Raw genomic sequence first — 21,562 nt, 5'->3', positions numbered from 1 at the left:
AGCAGTAACAGGTAGACATGTGCATGTAATTGTGTCTAGCAGTAACAGGTAGACATGTGCATTGTAATTGTGTCTAGCAGTAACAGGTAGACATGTGCATGTAATTGTGTCTAGCAGTAACAGGTAGACATGTGCATGTAATTGTGTCTAGCAGTAACAGGTAGACATGTGCATGTAATTGTGTCTAGAATTAACAGGTAGACGTGTGCATGTAATTGTGTCTAGCAGTAACAGGTAGACATGTGCATGTAATTGTGTCTAGCAGTAACAGGTAGACCTGTGTATTGTAATTATGTCTAGCAGTAACAGGTAGACATGTGCATGTAATTATGTCTAGCAGTAACAGGTAGACATGTGCATGTAATTGTGTCTAGCAGTAACAGGTAGACCTGTGTATTGTAATTATGTCTAGCAGTAACAGGTAGATATGTGCATTGTAATTGTGTCTAGCAGTAACAGGTAGACATGTGCATTGTAATTGTGTCTAGCAGTAACAGGTAGACAAGTGCATGTAATTGTGTCTAGCAGTAACAGGTAGACATGTGCATTGTAATTGTGTCTAGCAGTAACAGGTAGACATGTGCATGTAATTGTGTCTAGCAGTAACAGGTAGACATGTGCATGTAATTGTGTCTAGAATTAACAGGTAGACGTGTGCATTGTAATTGTGTCTAGCAGTAACAGGTAGACATGTGCATGTAATTGTGTCTAGCAGTAACAGGTAGACAAGTGCATGTAATTGTGTCTAGCAGTAACAGGTAGACATGTGAGTGTAATTGTGTCTAGCAGTAACAGGTAGACATGTGCATGTAATTGTGTCTAACAGTAACAGGTAGACATGTGCATGTAATTGTGTCTAGCAGTAACAGGTAGACATGTGCATGTAATTGTATCTAGCAGTAACAGGTAGACATGTGCATTTAATTGTGTCTAGCAGTAACAGGTAGACATGTGCATGTAATTGTTTCTAGCAGTAACAGGTAGACATGTGCATTGTAATTGTGTCTAGCAGTAAAAGGTAGACATGTGCACTGTAATTGTGTTTAGCAGTAACAGGTAGACAAGTGCATGTAATTGTGTCTAGCAGTAACAGGTAGATATGTGCACTGTAATTGTGTCTAGCAGTAACAGGTAGACGTGCATGTAATTGTGTCTAGCAGTAACAGGGAGACATGTGCATGTAATTGTGTCTAGCAGTAACAGGTAGACATGTGCATGTAATTGTGTCTAGCAGTAACAGGTAGACATGTGCACTGTAATTGTGTCTAGCAGTAACAGGTAGACATGTGCATGTAAATTGTGTCTAGCAGTAACAGGTAGACATGTGCATGTAATTGTGTCTAGCAGTAACAGGTAGACATGTGCATGTAATTGTGTCTAGCAGTAACAGGTAGACATGTTTACAGCAATTGTGTCTAGCAGTAACAGGTAGACATGTGCATTGTAATTGTGTCTAGCAGTAACAGGTAGACATGCACTGTAATTATGTCTAGCAGTAACAGGTAGACGTGCATGTAATTGTGTCTAGCAGTAACAGGTAGACATGTGCATTGTAATTGTGAAAGAGAGCGGCAGGCACTACAAAAACCAAGCCCGCTTGGTTTTTGTAGTGCCTGCCGCTCTCTTTCCTAATTTTACCTTTGGGCGATCCTGAGTCATATCGCTGGCTACGGCACTCTCTCAGCCTTTCTCATTGGAGGACTTGGTGTGACTTTCGTATTTGCCGGTTCCGGTTCCGGATGCAGCTACACCGCGCTCACCTTGGTTTCTGCATTGTGATTGTGTCTAGCAGTAACAGGTAGACGTGTGCATGTAATTGTGTCTAGCAGTAACAGGTAGACGTGTGCATGTAATTGTGTCTAGCAGTAACAGGTAGACATGTGCATGTAATTGTGTCTAGCAGTAACAGGTAGACGTGCATGTAATTGTGTCTAGCAGTAACAGGGAGAGGTGCACTGTAATTGTGTCTAGCAGTAACAGGGAGAGGTGCACTGTAATTGTGTCTAGCAGTAACAGGTAGACATGTGCATGTAATTGTGTCTAGCAGTAACAGGTAGACATGTGCATGTAATTGTGTCTAGCAGTAGCACTCAACTGAAACTGCTCTTACTAAAGTAACACATGATCTGCTATCAACTAATGTAAAGTAAATATTTGGAGAGGATTACCATGTCTTGTTTTCATCCTAACGAAAATAAATTTTTATTTGCCTTGACTGCTAGAACTACAATCCATGTGACAAGCTACCTCAAACCTTGTCTCTGGATCCTCAACCTGTAGACTGTAAGCTTTTTGGAGCAGGGCCCTACTCCACCTGTATTAGTTTTGTTTAGTCTGGCATGTATTTGATGGAAAGAAAGAAGGTGAAGATGCTTTAATGTGAGAAAAAACTACAGTTTCCCTCTAAGTAGGGATATCCCTTTAGACAAAAAGAGGGGATACTTGCCAAGGGACAAGAAAAACTGGTGGTGAGTGCGTGTGTTAATACATGCAGAGTCAAGCAGGTATCCACAATCATCAGAGGTAGTCCATGAGTTAATAATGGGGGTCAAAGCAATATACTGTGCTTCCAAGGAAAATTTGTTCCCAAGTTAAACCCTTCCACAAGCATGCGTCTAACAAACTGTAAGTGAATGGTACCTGGAGTTTTCAATACAGAAACCCGATGCCCCAGAGCGGGTGAAGGAGACAAATAGAAGAACGGAACACTTCAACTGTAAGTGTAGTACATGGGGCACTTAAGCAAAGTTAAACAGAAGTACTCACTGACAGTGTTCCGATGTGGAAATCAGACATCTGCTGCGGTCCTGGGCAGCCCCTCACTTCCGTGTATCCGGAGGGCTTCTGTGTATGTAGTCTTAGCCTGTTCGCCGTTGCCTGTACTTTCCAATGCTCCTTCTCGTTCACTCGTGTAAGTGTACAGTACTCAGATGTCCGCTACGTGACACGTACGCTTGGCTTGTGTGACGGAGAGAATGACACGCTTACTCGACCACCGCCAATTGGCTGTTTGGTCCCTTTAGACAAAATGCCCAGGCGCTCAACAGATTCTAATGAAAACCGACAAGTTTAATGTATAGAGGAGAAAGTTCAAGAATCTGGAGCCAAAAATTGCTAAATAAAATCCAATGCTTTATTATCCATAAATTAAAAGCAATAGAAAACAACATGGAAAAATGTGTGTAAACGCCTCAAAGCAAGCTTGCTTTGAGGCGTTTAGACGCATTTTTCCATTTTGTTTTCTATTGCTTTTAATTTATGGATAATAAAGCATTGGATTTTATTTAGCATTTTTTGGTTCCAGATTCTTGAACTTTCTCCTCTATACATGTATTTGATGGAACCACAATTTTCTGCCATTGTATACCACTATCTTTGTAGCCATCGCTACAGAATGTTGTGGCGCTATACAAATAAACTATAGTAATTTGACATTCATGTAACTTACATTTGTAGTTTTATCATTTATTTAAAATATGCTTACACATTTTGTAATATTGAAGAGAGCACAATTAATAGAAATAGGATGTATACTTTTACAAGAATAGAGATGAAAACTGGTCTTGTTCAGAAATCTTACAGATATAAGGTTCAAGACAAGGGCGTATTACTGCCTAGGCAGTTCTTAGATTTTCCCAGGTGATTACATTTTGGGTCCCAAAGCCAAAGCCCATCACATAAAATTCCTTGTCTTCTCTCATTGCTCATTTTTATCTGTTAGCATAATGCTAACTGTTAAAGGGCTACAGGCAGCAATTAAATTATGTTCTCTCAAATAGTCTGCAGCTGTTGTGCTCAGGGCCGGCCCAAGATATTGTTCTACCTGGGTCCGAGAATCAAATGATGCCCCCCCCCAGAAGTAACATTTATTAGCATATCAACCTGCTAGCCTGGCCACTGACCTGACTACGTTTGCTTGCCTACCTGTATGCAACCAATGCTTATGCACAATTGTGCAATAAGTGGGAAGGAAGTTAGGAAAGAGATGCACTTGTCCCACCTTGAATGTCGCCCCTGACCTGTTCTGTGTCTTCGTGCATGATGAAGTTATGCTGCTGGGAGCCTTCAAATTCCCCCACAGAGACAGAGGACAGGATTGGTCTGGGTCTGACAGTGACTGACTCAGTCACTGAAGTGCTGCCCCTTGTTAAGTGCTGCCTGGGTCCATTAGACATAGACCCACTTGGTCCCATAGCTGAGACGGCCATGTGCTTCGCAATCAGTAGCAGCACTTTCATGTCTGAATTTAAAGGACTGCTGCCAGGACTGTGCTATCATGGTCCCAAGCTTATCTATCTGCTTTTTTACAAAATATTCCAAGAGAATAAAGTACATTTGATAACAGAACATTCTTAAAATGATATGCTTTGTTTGAATCATGAAAGAAAAAAATGTGGGTTTCCTTTTAAAGCACCTATAAAATCAAATGAATATTGCAACGGCTAGAAATTATTGCTGTTACTGTCCAGAAGATAAAGAACCATATCAGAGTATAAGATAAGTTTAGATTTTAAATTTCTGTGTAGCACTGCTGTAGGATTAATAATGTTGCATGTTAAGACTTGATAGTCAAAAATAGGTAATAAGATATTGGTGAAGTGTGAGACAGAATAGCAGTGTCAGAGGAACCGATTAAGTGAATGGAGATCTTCATGAGTAGGAGAAAAATGTCACTGTGAGATGCCAAAGAACTAAGTTGGAGTTGTCTTGACATTCCAGGGGCAGTTTAATTATCAACAGGGATACTAAATTCACTGTGGAGGTGGGCATCCTTAGAAAAAGGTAGGGTGGTCGGCAGCAAAATTATTAAAAAATTGTGTGGTGAGTGACTTGGGGGATGGTACATAATACCAATATGTATACATTTGGGTGAAAATAAACAATTCATATAAATACGAGAATTTGAAGGGAGAAATTAGAAGTATATGTTGAAGGGTGCAGTGGGAAAGAGTAGTATGCACAAAAAACAATTATCTGCCGCCAGGGCTGGCCATGTGACTAGATAGAAGGACTCATATGATAAGTGTAGTAGGGAAGGTAATAAACGAAAGAGAAAATTTTTAGTGAGAGCCAGGAGATTGAGTTTTACAGTGCGCACATGAATGTAATGTTTTAATTGGACAGACAGGGAATGGATATCAGATTTTTACAAACTTTTTAACAATTTCCCTGAATTGGCATATGATCTTGAGACTAAAGACATTTCCCTAAAATTTGAAATGCGGTCTCCTTAAACACCATGATATGGCCATAAATAAAAAGTTCATATTTAGGATACCCTGGCTCCCAAACAGTCTGAAAAGAAATTTGAGTGACTCAAAATTCCTAGCTGTAAACATTCACAAACTGAGCCTACAATTTTGCTTGTATAATTACATATTACATATGCTAAAATCAAAAAGGCATTCAAATCTAAAAATGGCACAGTGGAAAGGAAAAGCCCTAGAAATATGAGCATGACTTTTTAGATTTTAGCATCAATTATTTTGATCTCAACATCACTCTTTGTTTTTTTCCAGTTTACTTGATCATTTTTTATTTATTTTTTTATTTTATTTTGTACTGCTGTACATTTGTTGGGAAAATCTACTTAAAAGAAAAACTTTAATCAAAAAACGTAAAATCCAATTTCTTAAGTATAAGTTCATTGTCATTTTATTTCTAACTTATGTAGTATTTATTGGATCCCAGGTTTGCTTAATGGACGATTATAAAACACAAGGCTGAGGTAGATGAGGAGGTATTATTAGAAAAAAGATTGCTCAGGGAAAGAGGAGAGAATGGAAGAAGGATAAATTTAAAGGTGTGAATCTAAGGATTTTAAGACTCCTGTAGAATATTTTAAATGGATTAGGTGGTGGAGCAGCAATAGATGAAGAATATTGGTGGCTGAAGATAAATTCAAGTTAGTGGCCATTTTTGTGAAGAGAAGAATCAATCCATTGTGAGAGGTCAAAGAAGAAAGTAAGCAGGAAAATCATCAGTCCATTGTCATCTTATTTTGAACCGATTTGGCCAATATAGCACAACCCAATCGTCTTTCTTTTCGATGGTAACTAAAAAAAAAGTTTTTTTGTAGGTTTCATTATTGAGGACAAAAATCAAACAAATTGTAACAAAACGTGTAGGCTCAAAACAAGTCACCAGATGTTAGTGCACTTAAAAAACCTTGATAATTGCATATCAATATGAAGGGAAAGATCCCATCAACATTTTCTGGGCCCATACGCCAGGTAGGTTTTTATTTTAATTTTATCATTCTTTTTTGTTATTGTAATCTTTGCACTGAAAGCGTACAGTGCAGTTTTAAATTATTTTTCCCTACAAGGTGGTACAAGAAGTTGGGAAAGAATTTGTCATTTTTAGACACCAATTTGAAACTGCTAAGGATACAAATAAATAAATAATAAAAACAAAACTAAGCTGGATTTGGCTGCTACATGGCAAGAGCAAGAAGGTAGTTCTCGGAGTCATTCACACAAAAAAAAAACCCTTTCCATATACTGAACAAACAAAATGCGATCAGTGTAAATGCATTACTTAAAGGGACAGTCAACACAAGAATTTTTTTTTTTTAAAAGATAGATAATCCCTTAATTACCCATTCCCTAGTTTTGCATAACCAACACAGTTATAATAATACACTTTTTACCTCTGTGACTACCTTGTATCTAAGCCTCTGCAGACTGCCCCTTATTTCAATTCTTTTGACAGACTTGCATTTTAGCCAATCAGTGCTCACTCCTGCATGAGCATGAGCTCAATGTTATCTATATGAAACACATGAACTAATGCCCTCTAGTGGTGAAAACTGGTTCAGATTAGAGGTGGCCTTCAAGGTCTAAAATATTAGCATATGAACCTCCTAGGTTTAGCTTTCAACTAAGAATACCAAGAGAACACAGCAAAATAGGTGATAAATGGAAAGTTGTTTAAAATTGCATACCCTATCTGAATCATGAAAGTTTTTTTGGGACTTGACTGTCCCTTTAAATTGCATACATTTACAATACTGTAGTATAAAAATGACTGTCTTCGCTTCCCATAGGACACGTGCTCATACTAGTATAGTGGCTCCTGACTGGATGCAGCAAGTTAACCGATCTTGTATGTCAATAGCGGAGAGATACATAGTGCATAAACTTTATTAAGAGGTCTCTCTAGCTTGCTAGTATCAATGTTATTCAATGCAACTGATTGACTAAAGAAAGGAGAGATGAACAAGCCGTAATCAATCAGATTAAAATAAGACCTAGTTTCCATTACTGTTGTAAAGCTGTGTAAACTTATGGTAACATAAATCATCTCCATAGACTCTGAAGGAGATAGTTGCTGTTGCCCAGTTTACAACAGTAATGGAAACTAGGCCTAAGTCAGGGAAGCGGAAGAGGCAGGAATCCCTTCTTACTGAACTTAGCAGAGTGAGTTTCACAGTTCTACAGTAGGACACAAACACTTTGACATGTGATTGGCTACAGCTAAGTGTGGTGACATTTTATCACTGGAATATTAAAATATAGCTCACAGATTTTACACTAAGTAGGCTTGGGATTCTGTTTTACAGGAGATTGAATAGCCTGACTAATAATGTGCCAATAAAATTAGTTTCTGAAATGCATTTAAACCATTTATTTTTACACACAGAACTCTATAATGCAGTGCACAATATCTAATGTTCCCTAAGCTTTTATAACAAAAAATACCTAAAGTATGCTTTTATCGTCAAAAAGTGTTCTATATCACAAGAATACTATATTTTATGGCAATCGTTTTCTATAAAACTTAGTCATTGGATAAGGTAGACAAATAAATACACCTTCTCCTGACTCTACAACTGTATCAGTTCTGTCTAAAACCACGATTAGACCAACCTTGCAGGCATTTTATTGTAATATAGGTGTTTCTCCTTCACATTAGTAACCCTGCATAGGCCTAGTTTCCACTGAGGTGGTATTATATGTTTAGAAACTGGTGGCAACCTAAACATTATTCATAGACTTTAATGGATATGTTTTTATCACCAGTTTCCAAACTTTACCACCTCAATGGAAACTAGGCCATAGTGAGATTAAACAGCTCTCAAGCTAAAATTAACAGAGATCGGTCAGGAAAATCCAATAATTTATAGGAACCTCCACTATAGTAACAGGAGAAGAAAAGCAGCAATGTTACCCAAGCAGTATATTTAGTGTATAGATATATACACACATATATACAGTATATATTATATATATATCCCAGTAGTTGCCTAACTCAATTTTTTTAGAACCATATATTTTATGCTCTTTGACTGTGATAGAAACAACCCTTTTTTTAGATATAATAATGACATAAATTAACGTTCATGTCCATATAAAACTGCATTCAAGAAAATGTAAAGTAAAAAAATCTCTTCCCCATAAATTTTATCTGACAACTTTTCTGTATCATTCATATTTATTGCGTTATGAGATGTGACTTTGTTAAAAAAAATATAGTCATAAAAGGGTGTTGTGTTGGTTTTATAAATACATTTCAGGAGAATCTTTGTTTCCTTTTTTGTAAAACATGTCAAATATCATATGACATTAAAACAGCAAAACATTGCACTAAAGTTGTTTATCACTTTCATTAAATTAAAACAAAAAAATGTTAATATTTGTTAAAATGAATGACAATAAGATTATAGAACATTTTCATATTGACACGTCACAAAATAAAAAAAGAATATATATTTACATTTTTGTTTTCAAATTTGGTCACTTTTATATTAGATATTAACATTTTTAAAAGTGTAGCTGAATAATCTATACTTTTCTTGACGGAGTGCACAGGTTTCGGCTTATCCTTAGGCTGTTATGTAGATATGGGCCATGTTTCAGTGCCCACTGCCTTATTGCATTCTATGTTTTATTTATTTACATTATGGCTCAACATAAAACACAGGGGTACTAGCTACGTCTTTCAGCTCACTCCTCAGTGCATTGCATTTGTCCTTAAGCACTCATGTTTCTACAATAACCACACATTTCTGAAATACATTAGGACATTTTTGTTTATTTTAATATATCTATTAAATTTTAATTTAAAAAAATCTCTGCTCTAAAACTCTAGTACCTCACAATTATTTTCTATTCTAAAAGATTTTTTTTCACCACTCTCAAAACAATCACATTTAACAACCACACCCTGGTTGGCATTGTCTTTTGCATTCTACATGTCAATTTCCTTCATGTAAAAGTTCTGTGTTCTACAGAATGACAGAGTGGTGTTTGTGTCTCCAGTTGTGCTTTAAAAGACTGTGGGTTTCTGTAAGTGTGAAGCAAACGTCTTGTGCAGCTACGTTAGACGTAGAGTTTTAAAATCCATCATAAAAAGATGTTGTCTGTGAATATTAGATTCATTCAATCTCCGGTTTCATCTCCAGCTTTCTCTTGGATGACCTCCAAACTCCGTCGAGCCTTGGGCACATCTGTATTTGTGACACTTGATTTGTTGAGTCCACATGAAAGAGCGGCATAATGAATTTGCTTCAGGTTCTCCATTGTCTCGGTTTTGGCGTACTTGAGAAGATCAGCTTGCCCCTGCAAAAAATATAGAACAGTTTTAAAGACTTATTAGATATTCTAGTAAAAATATGAATTGTGTGTGGCCTATTAGCTTGTATTTTGTTGTTTGAAGCAGAATACACAATTTAATGAAGTGAAATTAAATGCTGGCTAAATTACTCAAAATTGTCAGGAGTCAAGCTTTGTAGAATGACCGAGCTAGATATGTTCATGATATTGCCTTTTTTTTCCTTTTTCTTTTCTATAGTCATATACAAGATGGAAGCTGTTTGTCTATTATCAAATATTCCCTATGTCAATCTATTCATGCCACAAGTTATGATGTGGTCTATAACAATAAAAAGCTGCATAGGGGGTTATGGCCAAATAATCTAACCAATGACATTAAGAACCAATATTGTTATATTTACTAAATTCATGCAGCTGGTCTGCAAAAATACAGCATATGATGAACTCTGAAAAATATACAAGAGTAAGGATAAAAACTGTCTGTTGAGAGAAAAGCCTTCTTTTTTTTTACAAACAATTTAAGGGTCACTGTTCACCAATAAAATAGAGGGAGTTCTGTTTTCTGCCAGTGAGCAGTCAGTCCTTAGGACAGATATGAACTTTCTGTTAGCTTGAAAATCTAAATAAACAATATTTTTGTGAAAAAAAATGCTATACAGAATGATGCATTCAAAGCAAAGAACAGTATACAGATGCATTTTAAAAATAAATATTAGTTTAAATATTAAAAAAAAAAAAGTGTAAAGTTTCAGTGTTTACAAATGGACACTGCCACTTGTAACCTATGTTTCCTTTATCTAATATTCTCCATTAAGGCCAATTAATGAAAGTAATACGTGTCACTAAAGTGTACAGCCAATGACTGTGTGAAATATAACAGTGTTAAGTATGGACCAAAGACAAACAGGATTACGTTAGAGACCATCCTCAAGTCATTTGATGATCATCAAACTACTTTAGGAGTTATTTGCATATTATCAGATATTATCAAGGTGGTAAAGTCATCAATCAGCTAAGGTAAAACAATTCTGGGTGATGACTTCAGAATGAGGAGCATATTACCTTACTGATTACTTCACAAGCATGAACAGCCAGCATCTCATTTAAATATTTTGGCCTGTGGGCTAGTCCAGTATGGCTTCTGATGACTAGTATGGAGCAATCGATTACTTTTGAATAACTCCAGGAAGATCATCCTTTTTGACTAGGGGAGTCTGTACTTATATTCAAAATAGAAATAACATAAATTATGCTTACCTGATAATTTCATTTCCATCATGGGGAGGAGAGTCCACGGCTTTATTCATTTCTTTTGGGAATTAAGAACCTGGCCACCAGGAGGAGGCAAAGACACCCCAGCCAAAGTCTTAAAAACCTCCCCCACTCCCCTCATCCCCCAGTCATTCTGCCGAGGGAACACGGAACAGTAGGAGAAATATCAGGGTATTAAAGGTGCCAGAAGAACAAAACTAAATTTAGGTCCGCCTACTGGAGAAAATGGGCGGGAGCCGTGGACTCTCCTCCCCACGATGGAAATTAAATGATCAGGTAAGCATAATTTATGCTTTCCATCTAAAGGGGAGGAGAGTCCACGGCTTCATTCATTACTTGTGGGAAACAAATACCCAAGCTCTAGAGGACACTGAATGAAAAACGTGAGTGCAAAGGAGGCGGACCCTATTCTGAGGGCACCACAGCCTGCAAAACCTTTCTCACAAAAACTGCATCTGCCGAAGCAAAAACGTCAAATTTGTAAAAGTATGTAAGGAGGACCAGATAGCCGCCTTACAAATCTGCTCCATAGAGGTCTCATTCTTGAAAGCCCAAGAAGAAGCCACAGCTCTAGTTGAATGAGCCGTGATCCTCTGAGGAGGGTTATGTCCCGCTGTCTTGTAGGCCAAGCGAATCATGCTCCTCAACCAAAAGGACAAAGAAGTTGAAGAGGCTCTCTGCCCCTTCTGTTTCCCTGAATACACTACAAAAATAGATGTAGAAAGTCTGAAATCCTTCGTAGCCTGAAGATAAAACTTCAAGGCTCGAACCACATCAAAATTATGAAGTAACCTCTCCTTAGGGGAAGAAGTGTTAGGACACAAAGAAGGAACAACTATTTCCTGATTGATGTTAAGGTTAGACACAACCTTGGGAAGAAATCCCAAACCAGTGCTAAGAACAGCCTTATCAGCGTGAAAAAAACATAAGAAGGCTCACATTGCAAGGCCGCCAACTCAGATACTCTGCGTGCTGATGCAATAGCCAACAGAAATAGAACCTTCCAAGAAAGAATCTTAATGTCAATAGCGTGCATAGGTTCAAACAGAACCCTCTGCAACACCTTAAGAACCAAGTTCAAGCTCCAGGGTGGAGCAGAATGTCTAAAGACAGGCCTGTTCTAGACAGAGCCTGAACAAAAGACTGAATATCAGGAAGCTCCGTGAGCCTCTTGTGCAACAAAACAGATAACACCGAAATCTGTCCCTTCAAGGAACTGGCGGCAAGCCCCTTCTCCAACCCATCCTGGAGAAAGGACAGAATCCTAGATACCTTAACCTTGTGCCAAGGATATCCATGTTTCTCACACCAGGACAAGTAAGTCCTACACACCTTATGATACATGCGATGAGTGACCAGCTTCCTGGCCTAAACGAGAGTATCAATCACTCTCTCAGAGAATCCTCTCTTGGCTAAGACTAAACGTTCAATCTCCACGCAGTCAGCCTCAGAGAATCTAGATTTCGAGGTTGAAAGGGACCCTGTACCAGCAGATCCCTGCGACAAGTTAACCTCCATGGCGGAGAAGATGACATCCCCACCAGATCCACAAACCATGCCCTCTGTGGCCATGCCAGAGCAATCAGTATAGCCAAAGCTTGTTCCTGTTTGATGCAGGCCACTACACAAGTTAGAAGTGGCAACGGTGGAAAAATGTAAACTAGGTTGAACCCCCAAGGCATCGACCAGCTCTGCCTGGGGATCCCTGGACCGCGACCCGTATTTGGGTAGCTTGCAATTGAGTCTGGACGCCATGAAATCTATCTCCAGCGTCCCCCATCTGTGACAGATCTCCGCAAACACCTCGGGGTGGCCCAGATGGAAGGACTGTCTGCTGAGAAAATCCACTTCCCAGTTGTCCACACCCGGAATGTGAATTGCTGATAGCGAGCAGTAGTGGGACTCTGCCCATACCAATATCAGAGATACTTCCCCCCCCTGATGGTTGATGTAGGCCACCACGGTAATGCCTCCCATCCTGCCAGACTAGCGTCCGTGGTTACAATCTCCTAGGATGGTCTCAGGAAGGATGTCCCTTGGGACAGTTGTTCCGGACAGATTCACCAAGAGAGGGATTCTCTTGTCCGATCGTCCAGAGAAATCTATTTCTGAGTGATCGCCGTTCCACTGCCTCAACATACGCATCTGAAGAGGTCTGAGGTGGAATCTGGTGAATGGAATGACATTGATGCTGGATACCATCAGCCCAATCACCTCCATACACTGAGCCAGAGAGAGTCTTGAGGAGGACTGAAGGGCAAGACAGGTGGACGCAATCTTCCTGCGTCTCTGATCTGTGAGAAATATCTTCATGGATATAGAGTCTTTTATCATGCACAGGAATTCCACCCTGTTGCTGGGAACCAGGGAACTATTTCCTGAATTTATCTTCCATCCGTGAGATTGGAGGAGAAGAAGAGCCCTCGAGTGTTCCTCTGTGAGACTGAACAACGACACCTGGACTAGGATGTCATCCAGATAGGGCGCCGCAGCAATGCCTCTGGATATTGCTACTGCAAGCAGTGACCCCAGAACCTTTGTGAAGACTCTCGGGGCCGTCACCAGACCGAAGGGAAGGGGCACAAACTGGAAGTGTTGGTCCAGAAACGCAAATCTCAGGAACCTGAAGTGATCCCTGTGGATTGGCACATGAAGGTAGGCATCCTTCAAGTCTATTGTTGTCATGAACTGTCCCTCTTGAACTAGGGGCAGAATAGATCTGATCGTCTCCATTTTGAAAGATGGAATGGCCAGAAATTTGTTTAAACATTTTAGGTCCAGAATCGGTTGGAACGTGCCCTCCTTCTTTGGGACCACGAAAAGGTTTGAATGGTACCCTAGACCTCTCTCTGCTGGAGGTACTGGTACAATTACTCCGAGCGAAGAGAGATCCCTCACACATTCTAGAAAAGTGTCCCTCTTTTCTGGTCTTGAAGACAGGTTTGACAAGAGGAATCTGCCCCTGGGCGGATGAGATCTGAACCCTATCCTGTAACCCTGGGGGATGACCTCCAGAACCCAAGGGTCCTGAACATCCTGCAACCAGACTTCTGAGAGAAGAGATAATCTGCCCCCTACTCGGTCCGTTGACAGGTCAGGGGCCGCCCCTTCATGCCAATTTTGTTTCGGCGGGCTGCTTGTTCTGTTTGGACATATTCCACGACTCAGCAGGCTTCCAAATTCCCTTGGACTGCTCCGCTTTCCCCCCGGGCTGCTGGTGATGGGCCCTTGTCTGAACGAAAGGGACAAAAAGTAGACCCCTTAGCTTTAGCCTTCTTATCCTGTGGCAGGAAGGCACCCTTGCCTCCCGTGACTGTGGATATGATCGAGTTCCGTCCTGGACCAAATAGGATCTTTCCCTGAAAAGGAAAGGATAGATGCCTAGATTTAGAGGTCATGTCCGCAGACCATGACTTCAGTCACAGAGCCCTACAGGCTAGGAAGGAAAAGCCTAATATTTTTGCATTCAGGCGAATAATCTGCATATTGGCATCACAAATAAAAGAATTAGCTACCCTCAAGACCTTTATTCTATCCTGTATCTCGTCAAGGGGCGTCTCCCTCTCGTCCATCTCAGACAGGGATTAGCACCAATATGTCGCAGCTCCGGATACTGCAGCTACCGTCGCTGGCTGAAAAACAAACCCTGTGTGCTGAAACATCTTTCTCAACATGTTTTCTAACTTTTTTATCCATGGGCTCCTTAAACGACGAACTATCCTCGAGAGGAATCGTTGTACGCTTTGCGAGCGTGGAGATTGCACCATCCACCTTAGGGACAGTCCCCCATAGAGAGTCCGGAACGGGGAACAGTTACTTAAAAGAAGAGGAAGGGGAAAAGGATTAACCCAATTTCTCCCATTCATTCTTAATAATGCTAGCCATCTTAACAGGAACCGGGAAGGTCTGAGGCACCACCCTGTCCTCATATACTTTATTAAGTTTAGGAATCAAAGGTTTTTCAAAGATTTTTAAAAGGACTCTCTATTGCAATAGCATTTTATCAACTTTACTAGTTTAACTAGTAATTTATTATACTCTTATTTTTCGGGTTTCCCCTTCATTCTCTTTACTTTCCAAAGTGCCACTTATAGAGGTAGCAGTCAATTCTGTTTCCCATGTCTCATCTGACAAGGTAAAGACCATTTATTGAGGTTTGTGAGCTCTTATGAAAAAAGTCTTCAATCCACTGAACACCCAAATATGGTTCAAAGACCAGTAGTTTAGGAAAAATGTATATTTTTTTTAAAAAAAAAGCTAAAGTGGAGAGTGGACTATAATATAAATAATTAAATGGAATACATTTATACTAGTATATGCCTACATGAGGCTATCAGTTCATACCCATGCTATTCAAAAATTGTATAAAGAAAAAAGAGCAGAAGAAAAGGGATAAATCATATACATTTATCCAAAAAAGACTGGGATCACAGCACCCTTAAAAAAAAATATACAGTTCACAAAACCAGAAAATGGTAGTTATCAACAAATCTAATAAATATCTGTTAAAACCATAATACACAAATAGGTGGACCGGTCACCTATAAAATAGTTATAAAATAAAGAACAGTAGTGTAAAATAACAGGATTGATGAATCACAGCTGGAAAAGACAGGACCAACTACACCCCATCTGCTCACTCCCTAGAAATCACCAAGGAGGTATGATTTGGGCAGACATATCATGGGGATCTAAGTTGTCTCAAGTCTAAGCTCCTGTACGCATGTATACAAGTACAGATGTAAAATAGGCACAGTTCAAGCAGAATTAAACAAATCAACTACACATCTACTAATCCCAGTAAATGTAGAGGATACTTCCCTCTCTGATGTCGCTCCTTTAGAATATTTACTTACCATTTCTATGTTGTTGTTTTTTTTACTTATGTTTGAATTTTGTTGATTTTAAACTAATTTAGTAAAAGTTAAAGGGACACTGAACCCAAATTTTTTCTTTTGTGATTCAGATAGAGCATGACATTTTAAGCAACTTTCTAATTTACTCCTATTATCAATTTTTCTTCATTCTCTTGGAATCTTTATTTGAAATGCAAGAATGTAAGTTTAGATGCCGGCCCATTTTTGGTGAACAACCTAGGTTGTCCTTGCTGATTGGTGGATAAATTCATCCACCAATCAAAAACTGCTGTCCAGAGTTCTGAACCAAGAAAAAAGCTTAGATGCCTTCTTTTTTTATATAAAAATAGCAAGAGAATGAAGAAAAATTGATAATTGGAGTAAATTAGAAAGTTGCTTAAAATTGCATGCTCTATCTGAATCACGAAAGAAAATTTATGGGTTCAGTGTCCCTTTAAGTTTTAATAGAGGTTTCTCTAGTATGATGGATTATTTTTGTATGGATACAATTGTTGATCATTGATAAAATGCTATTGCAAAAGAGAGTGCTTTAAATATCGTTGCTTTTCCCCCCTTTAGCTATAAGAGAATATTTCTGTTTTGAATATATTTATTAAGGATATAAGGACTTCCCCACACTATACATGAGTATAATTATTACTGATTAAAATTTGAGAGTGGGTAGATAAGTTTGTATGTATATATATATATATATATATATTTATATATATATATATATATATATATACACACACACACACACAGTATATATATATATATATATATATATATATATATATATATATATATATATATATATATATATATATATATAATTATACACACACACACAGTATATATATATATATATATAATTATTGATCAATTGTATTTTCTCTGGAAGATACTTCATTTGTGTTTGAGAATCTGTACTTCTTACATGAATTGGAAAGCCTCCAATTTTGTTATAATTAAATTACAGTAATAAAAAATAATGTAAGTATTTTCCAATTTGATGCATAATTAAACATATTATATTACAATATTAAAGTGTTAAAGTTTAAATAGTGCTCTTTCAGATGCACAATAGAAATGTTTAGAGTCTATGTCCCTTTGAATTAAAAAATATATATATTGTGTCTCTAATCTAGGTCATGAGTATGTGCTCATTTCTGTTTGCAGAAAATGATTAGATACATTAGATATCATGTACATTATGAAATAAGCATTAATTTGTAAACTAATATTCTTTCTGCAGTCAAGAAACTGATGACTTATTTCTATTTCCAGGAAAATGAATACACATATGTTACAGTGGTAAAAAAATAAATAAATACATTTTCTATAAGACACTGAAAATCCTTTTCCTCTTTCAAGTCAGATTATAGTACTTAAATTTAAGGGAGGTGTGTTCTATAACTGTGCACCAAATGCATTTCCAATTTGCTCACCTGACATCATATGCAACATGATAAGAACCAGAAAAAAATGGATCTGACACCTTGAAATGACATTTTTTTTTAGGTAATTGCATCATTTTGAATGAGCTAATGCGTTTGGTTGAATTTTAGATGTTTACCTTGTTAAGCTATTTCAGGAAGTATACATTTTCTCCCATAGGAGCTTCTCCTTGTGCAATTAGTCATGTGAGGCAAGTTTAGTCTGTGGATTTATGTATTATTGCACCTTACAAGGGTCACACCTGCTATGACCAGTGAACAAACGGTGGTGCTACACTTGACAAATGAAATCAATATAAAAACAGCAGCGCATTCACACAGTTATGTCCTTTATTCTATCATTATATCATTTGAGTACCAGCTTTCAACTCTCACAGACCACTTGATCAGCAACCCAAGGTTTAAAAAATGTGTTCTTTCAGCTGCCTGCTGCTCTGATGTAGGATGCTATTTTACCTACAACATTCACTTAACAAAATTGATGTTTCTGTAATGAAAGTGACATAAAAATGCAGCATAAAAGGCTCTCTAATGTGTTAGAGCATTTTCTTATTGCAGCATTGTTTGCATATAACTATGTGTTTAACACCAACAAATCCATTAAACATATAAAGACATCTCCAGAGCAGTAATGCACTACTAGGAACTAAACATATCTGGTGAGCCAATGACAAAAAACATATGTGCTTAGTTCCCACAAGTGTTTTGCGGTTCCTGAGCCTACCTTAAAACGGATACAAAAAGTAGATTTGATAACAGAAGTAAACTAAAAAGTTTCTTAACCCCTTACTGACCATGACATACCCTGTTTTATGTATTTTATTACATTGTAACATACTATGGGCTAGATTACAAGTGGAGTGCTAAATTACTGTGCACACACAAACAGGCATATTTGTCGGTTGCGGGCACGCAATCATTAATCAGCCATTACAAGTGGCTGGTTATAAAATTATCGGCGCTAATAAAATTAACCAGGGATCAGATCTCTCATTCATTTTATAAATGTGCTACAAATGTCCCCAAAATACAGTCTAGTGTATTTTATTAAAAAATAAAGATAGCAGCATCTTTATTTTTTAATTCAATTACTGCACTAGGCAGTATTTTGGGGGTAAAGTTGGCGGGAGTGGGGTGTTGGATAAAAAAATGGCACTGAAAAACAAAATTTATGCTTACCTGATAAATTCCTTTCTCCTGTAGTGTGGTCAGTCCACGGGTCATCATTACTTCTGGGATATTAACTCCTCCCCAACAGGAAGTGCAAGAGGATTCACCCAGCAGAGCTGCTATATAGCTCCTCCCCTCTACGTCACCTCCAGTCATTCGACCAAGGACCAACGAGAAAGGAGAAGCCAAAGGGTGTAGTGGTGACTGGAGTATAATTAAAAAAATTTTTACCTGCCATAAAAAACAGGGCGGGCCGTGGACTGACCACACTACAGGAGAAAGGAATTTATCAGGTAAGCATAAATTTTGTTTTCTCCTGTTAAGTGTGGTCAGTCCACGGGTCATCATTACTTCTGGGATACCAATACCAAAGCTAAAGTACACGGATGACGGGAGGGACAGGCAGGCTCTTTATACGGAAGGAACCACTGCCTGAAGAACCTTTCTCCCAAAAACAGCCTCCGAAGAAGCAAAAGTGTCAAATTTGTAAAATTTGGAAAAAGTATGAAGAGAAGACCAAGTTGCAGCCTTGCAAATCTGTTCAACAGAAGCCTCATTCTTAAAGGCCCAAGTGGAAGCCACAGCTCTAGTAGAATGTGCTGTAATTCTTTCAGGAGGCTGCTGTCCAGCAGTCTCATAGGCTAACCGTATTATGCTACGAAGCCAAAAAGAGAGAGAGGTAGCCGAAGCTTTTTGACCTCTCCTCTGACCAGAATAAACGACAAACAGGGAAGACGTTTGTCGAAAATCCTTAGTTGCCTGTAGATAAAATTTCAGGGCACAGACTACATCTAGATTGTGTAGCAGACGTTCCTTCTTCGAAGAAGGATTAGGACACAAAGATGGAACCACAATCTCTTGATTGATATTCCTGTTAGTGACCACCTTAGGTAGGAACCCAGGTTTAGTACGCAGAACTACCTTGTCTGAATGAAAAATCAGATAAGGAGAATCACAATGTAAGGCAGATAACTCAGAGACTCTTCGAGCCGAGGAAATCGCCATTAAAAACAGAACTTTCCAAGATAACAGCTTGATATCAATGGAATGAAGGGGTTCAAACGGAACACCCTGTAAAACATTAAGAACTAAGTTCAAACTCCATGGTGGAGCAACAGTTTTAAACACAGGCTTGATCCTAGCTAAAGCCTGACAAAAAGCTTGAACGTCCGGAACTTCTGACAGACGTTTGTGTAAAAGAATGGACAGAGCTGAAATGTGTCCCTTTAAGGAACTAGCGGATAAACCCTTTTCTAAACCTTCTTGTAGAAAAGACAATATCCTCGGAATCCTAACCTTACTCCATGAGTAACTCTTGGATTCGCACCAATATAAGTATTTGCGCCATATCTTATGGTAAATCTTTCTGGTAACAGGCTTCCTAGCCTGTATTAAGGTATCAATAACTGACTCAGAAAAACCACGTTTTGATAAAATCAAGCGTTCAATTTCCAAGCAGTCAGCTTCAGAGAAATTAGATTTTGATGTTTGAAGGGACCCTGGATCAAAAGGTCCTGTTTCAGAGGTAGAGACCAAGGTGGACAGGATGACATGTCCACTAGATCTGCATACCAAGTCCTGCGTGGCCATGCAGGCGCTATTAGAATCACTGATGCTCTCTCCTGTTTGATTCTGGCAATCAATCGAGGAAGCATCGGGAAGGGTGGAAACACATAAGCCATCCCGAAGGTCCAAGGTGCTGTCAAAGCATCTATCAGAACCGCTCCCGGATCCCTGGATCTGGACCCGTAACGAGGAAGCTTGGCGTTCTGTCGAGACCCCATGAGATCTATCTCTGGTTTGCCCCAACGTCGAAGTATTTGGGCAAAGACCTCCGGATGAAGTTCCCACTCCCCCGGATGAAAAGTCTGACGACTTAAGAAATTCGCCTCCCAGTTCTCCACTCCCGGGATGTGGATTGCTGACAGGTGGCAAGAGTGAGACTCTGCCCAGCGAATTATCTTTGATACTTCCATCATTGCTAGGGAGCTTCTTGTCCCTCCCTGATGGTTGATGTAAGCTACAGTCGTGATGTTGTCCGACTGAAACCTGATGAACCCCCGAGTTGTTAACTGGGGCCAAGCCAGAAGGGCATTGAGAACTGCTCTCAATTCCAGAATGTTTATTGGTAGGAGACTCTCCTCCTGATTCCATTGTCCCTGAGCCTTCAGAGAATTCCAGACAGCGCCCCAACCTAGTAGGCTGGCGTCTGTTGTTACAATTGTCCAGTCCGGCCTGCTGAATGGCATCCCCCTGGACAGATGTGGCCGAGAAAGCCACCATAGAAGAGAATTTCTGGTCTCTTGATCCAGATTCAGAGTAGGGGACAAGTCTGAGTAATCCCCATTCCACTGACTTAGCATGCACAATTGCAGCGGTCTGAGATGTAGGCGTGCAAAGGGTACTATGTCCATTGCCGCTACCATTAAGCCGATCACCTCCATGCATTGAGCTACTGACGGGTGTTGAATGGAATGAAGGACACGGCATGCATTTTGAAGCTTTGTTAACCTGTCTTCTGTCAGGTAAATCTTCATTTCTACAGAATCTATAAGAGTCCCCAAGAAGGGAACTCTTGTGAGTGGAAAGAGAGAACTCTTTTCGTTCACCTTCCATCCATGCGACCTTAGAAATGCCAGTACGAACTCTGTATGAGACTTGGCAGTTTGAAAGCTTGAAGCTTGTATCAGAATGTCGTCTAGGTACGGAGCTACCGAAATTCCTTGGGGTCTTAGTACCGCCAGAAGAGCACCCAGAACCTTTGTGAAGATTCTTAAAGCCGTAGCCAATCCGAATGGAAGAGCTACAAACTGGTAATGCCTGTCTAGAAAGGCAAACCTTAGATACCGGTAATGATCTTTGTGAATCGGTATGTGAAGGTAAGCATCCTTTAAATCCACTGTGGTCATGTACTGACCCTTTTGGATCATGGGTAAAATTGTCCGAATAGTTTCCATTTTGAACGATGGAACTCTTAGGAATTTGTTTAGGATCTTTAAATCCAAGATTGGCCTGAAAGTTCCCTCTTTTTTGGGAACCACAAACAGATTTGAGTAAAACCCTTGTCCTTGTTCCGACCGCGGAACTGGATGGATCACTCCCATTAATAAAAGATCTTGTACGCAGCGTAGAAACGCCTCTTTCTTTATTTGGTTTGTTGACAACCTTGACAGATGAAATCTCCCTCTTGGGGGAGAAGATTTGAAGTCCAGAAGGTATCCCTGAGATATGATCTCTAACGCCCAGG

The 21,562-nt window shown here is 39.1% G+C and overlaps 1 protein-coding gene across 2 annotated transcripts in view; it reads right to left on the bottom strand.

Annotated features, from left to right (window-relative positions):
- Nucleotides 1–8,417: 8,417 nt before the first annotated feature.
- The window catches only part of PLCL2 (phospholipase C like 2), a 568,421-nt gene continuing 555,276 nt past the window's right edge, over nucleotides 8,418–21,562 (bottom strand). For both annotated transcript variants that reach the window (XM_053714212.1, XM_053714213.1), the window contains exon 7: nucleotides 8,418–9,563. In XM_053714212.1, coding sequence (XP_053570187.1) covers nucleotides 9,384–9,563 — 180 coding nt within the window. In that variant the 3' untranslated portion in view covers nucleotides 8,418–9,383. The remainder of the gene's footprint in view (nucleotides 9,564–21,562) is intronic.

Source organism: Bombina bombina, chromosome 5, assembly GCF_027579735.1.
Source record: "Bombina bombina isolate aBomBom1 chromosome 5, aBomBom1.pri, whole genome shotgun sequence".
NCBI lineage: Eukaryota > Metazoa > Chordata > Amphibia > Anura > Bombinatoridae > Bombina > Bombina bombina.
The sequence above is the reverse complement of the archived record's forward strand: the minus strand, read 5'-3'. Positions and strand labels throughout refer to the sequence as shown.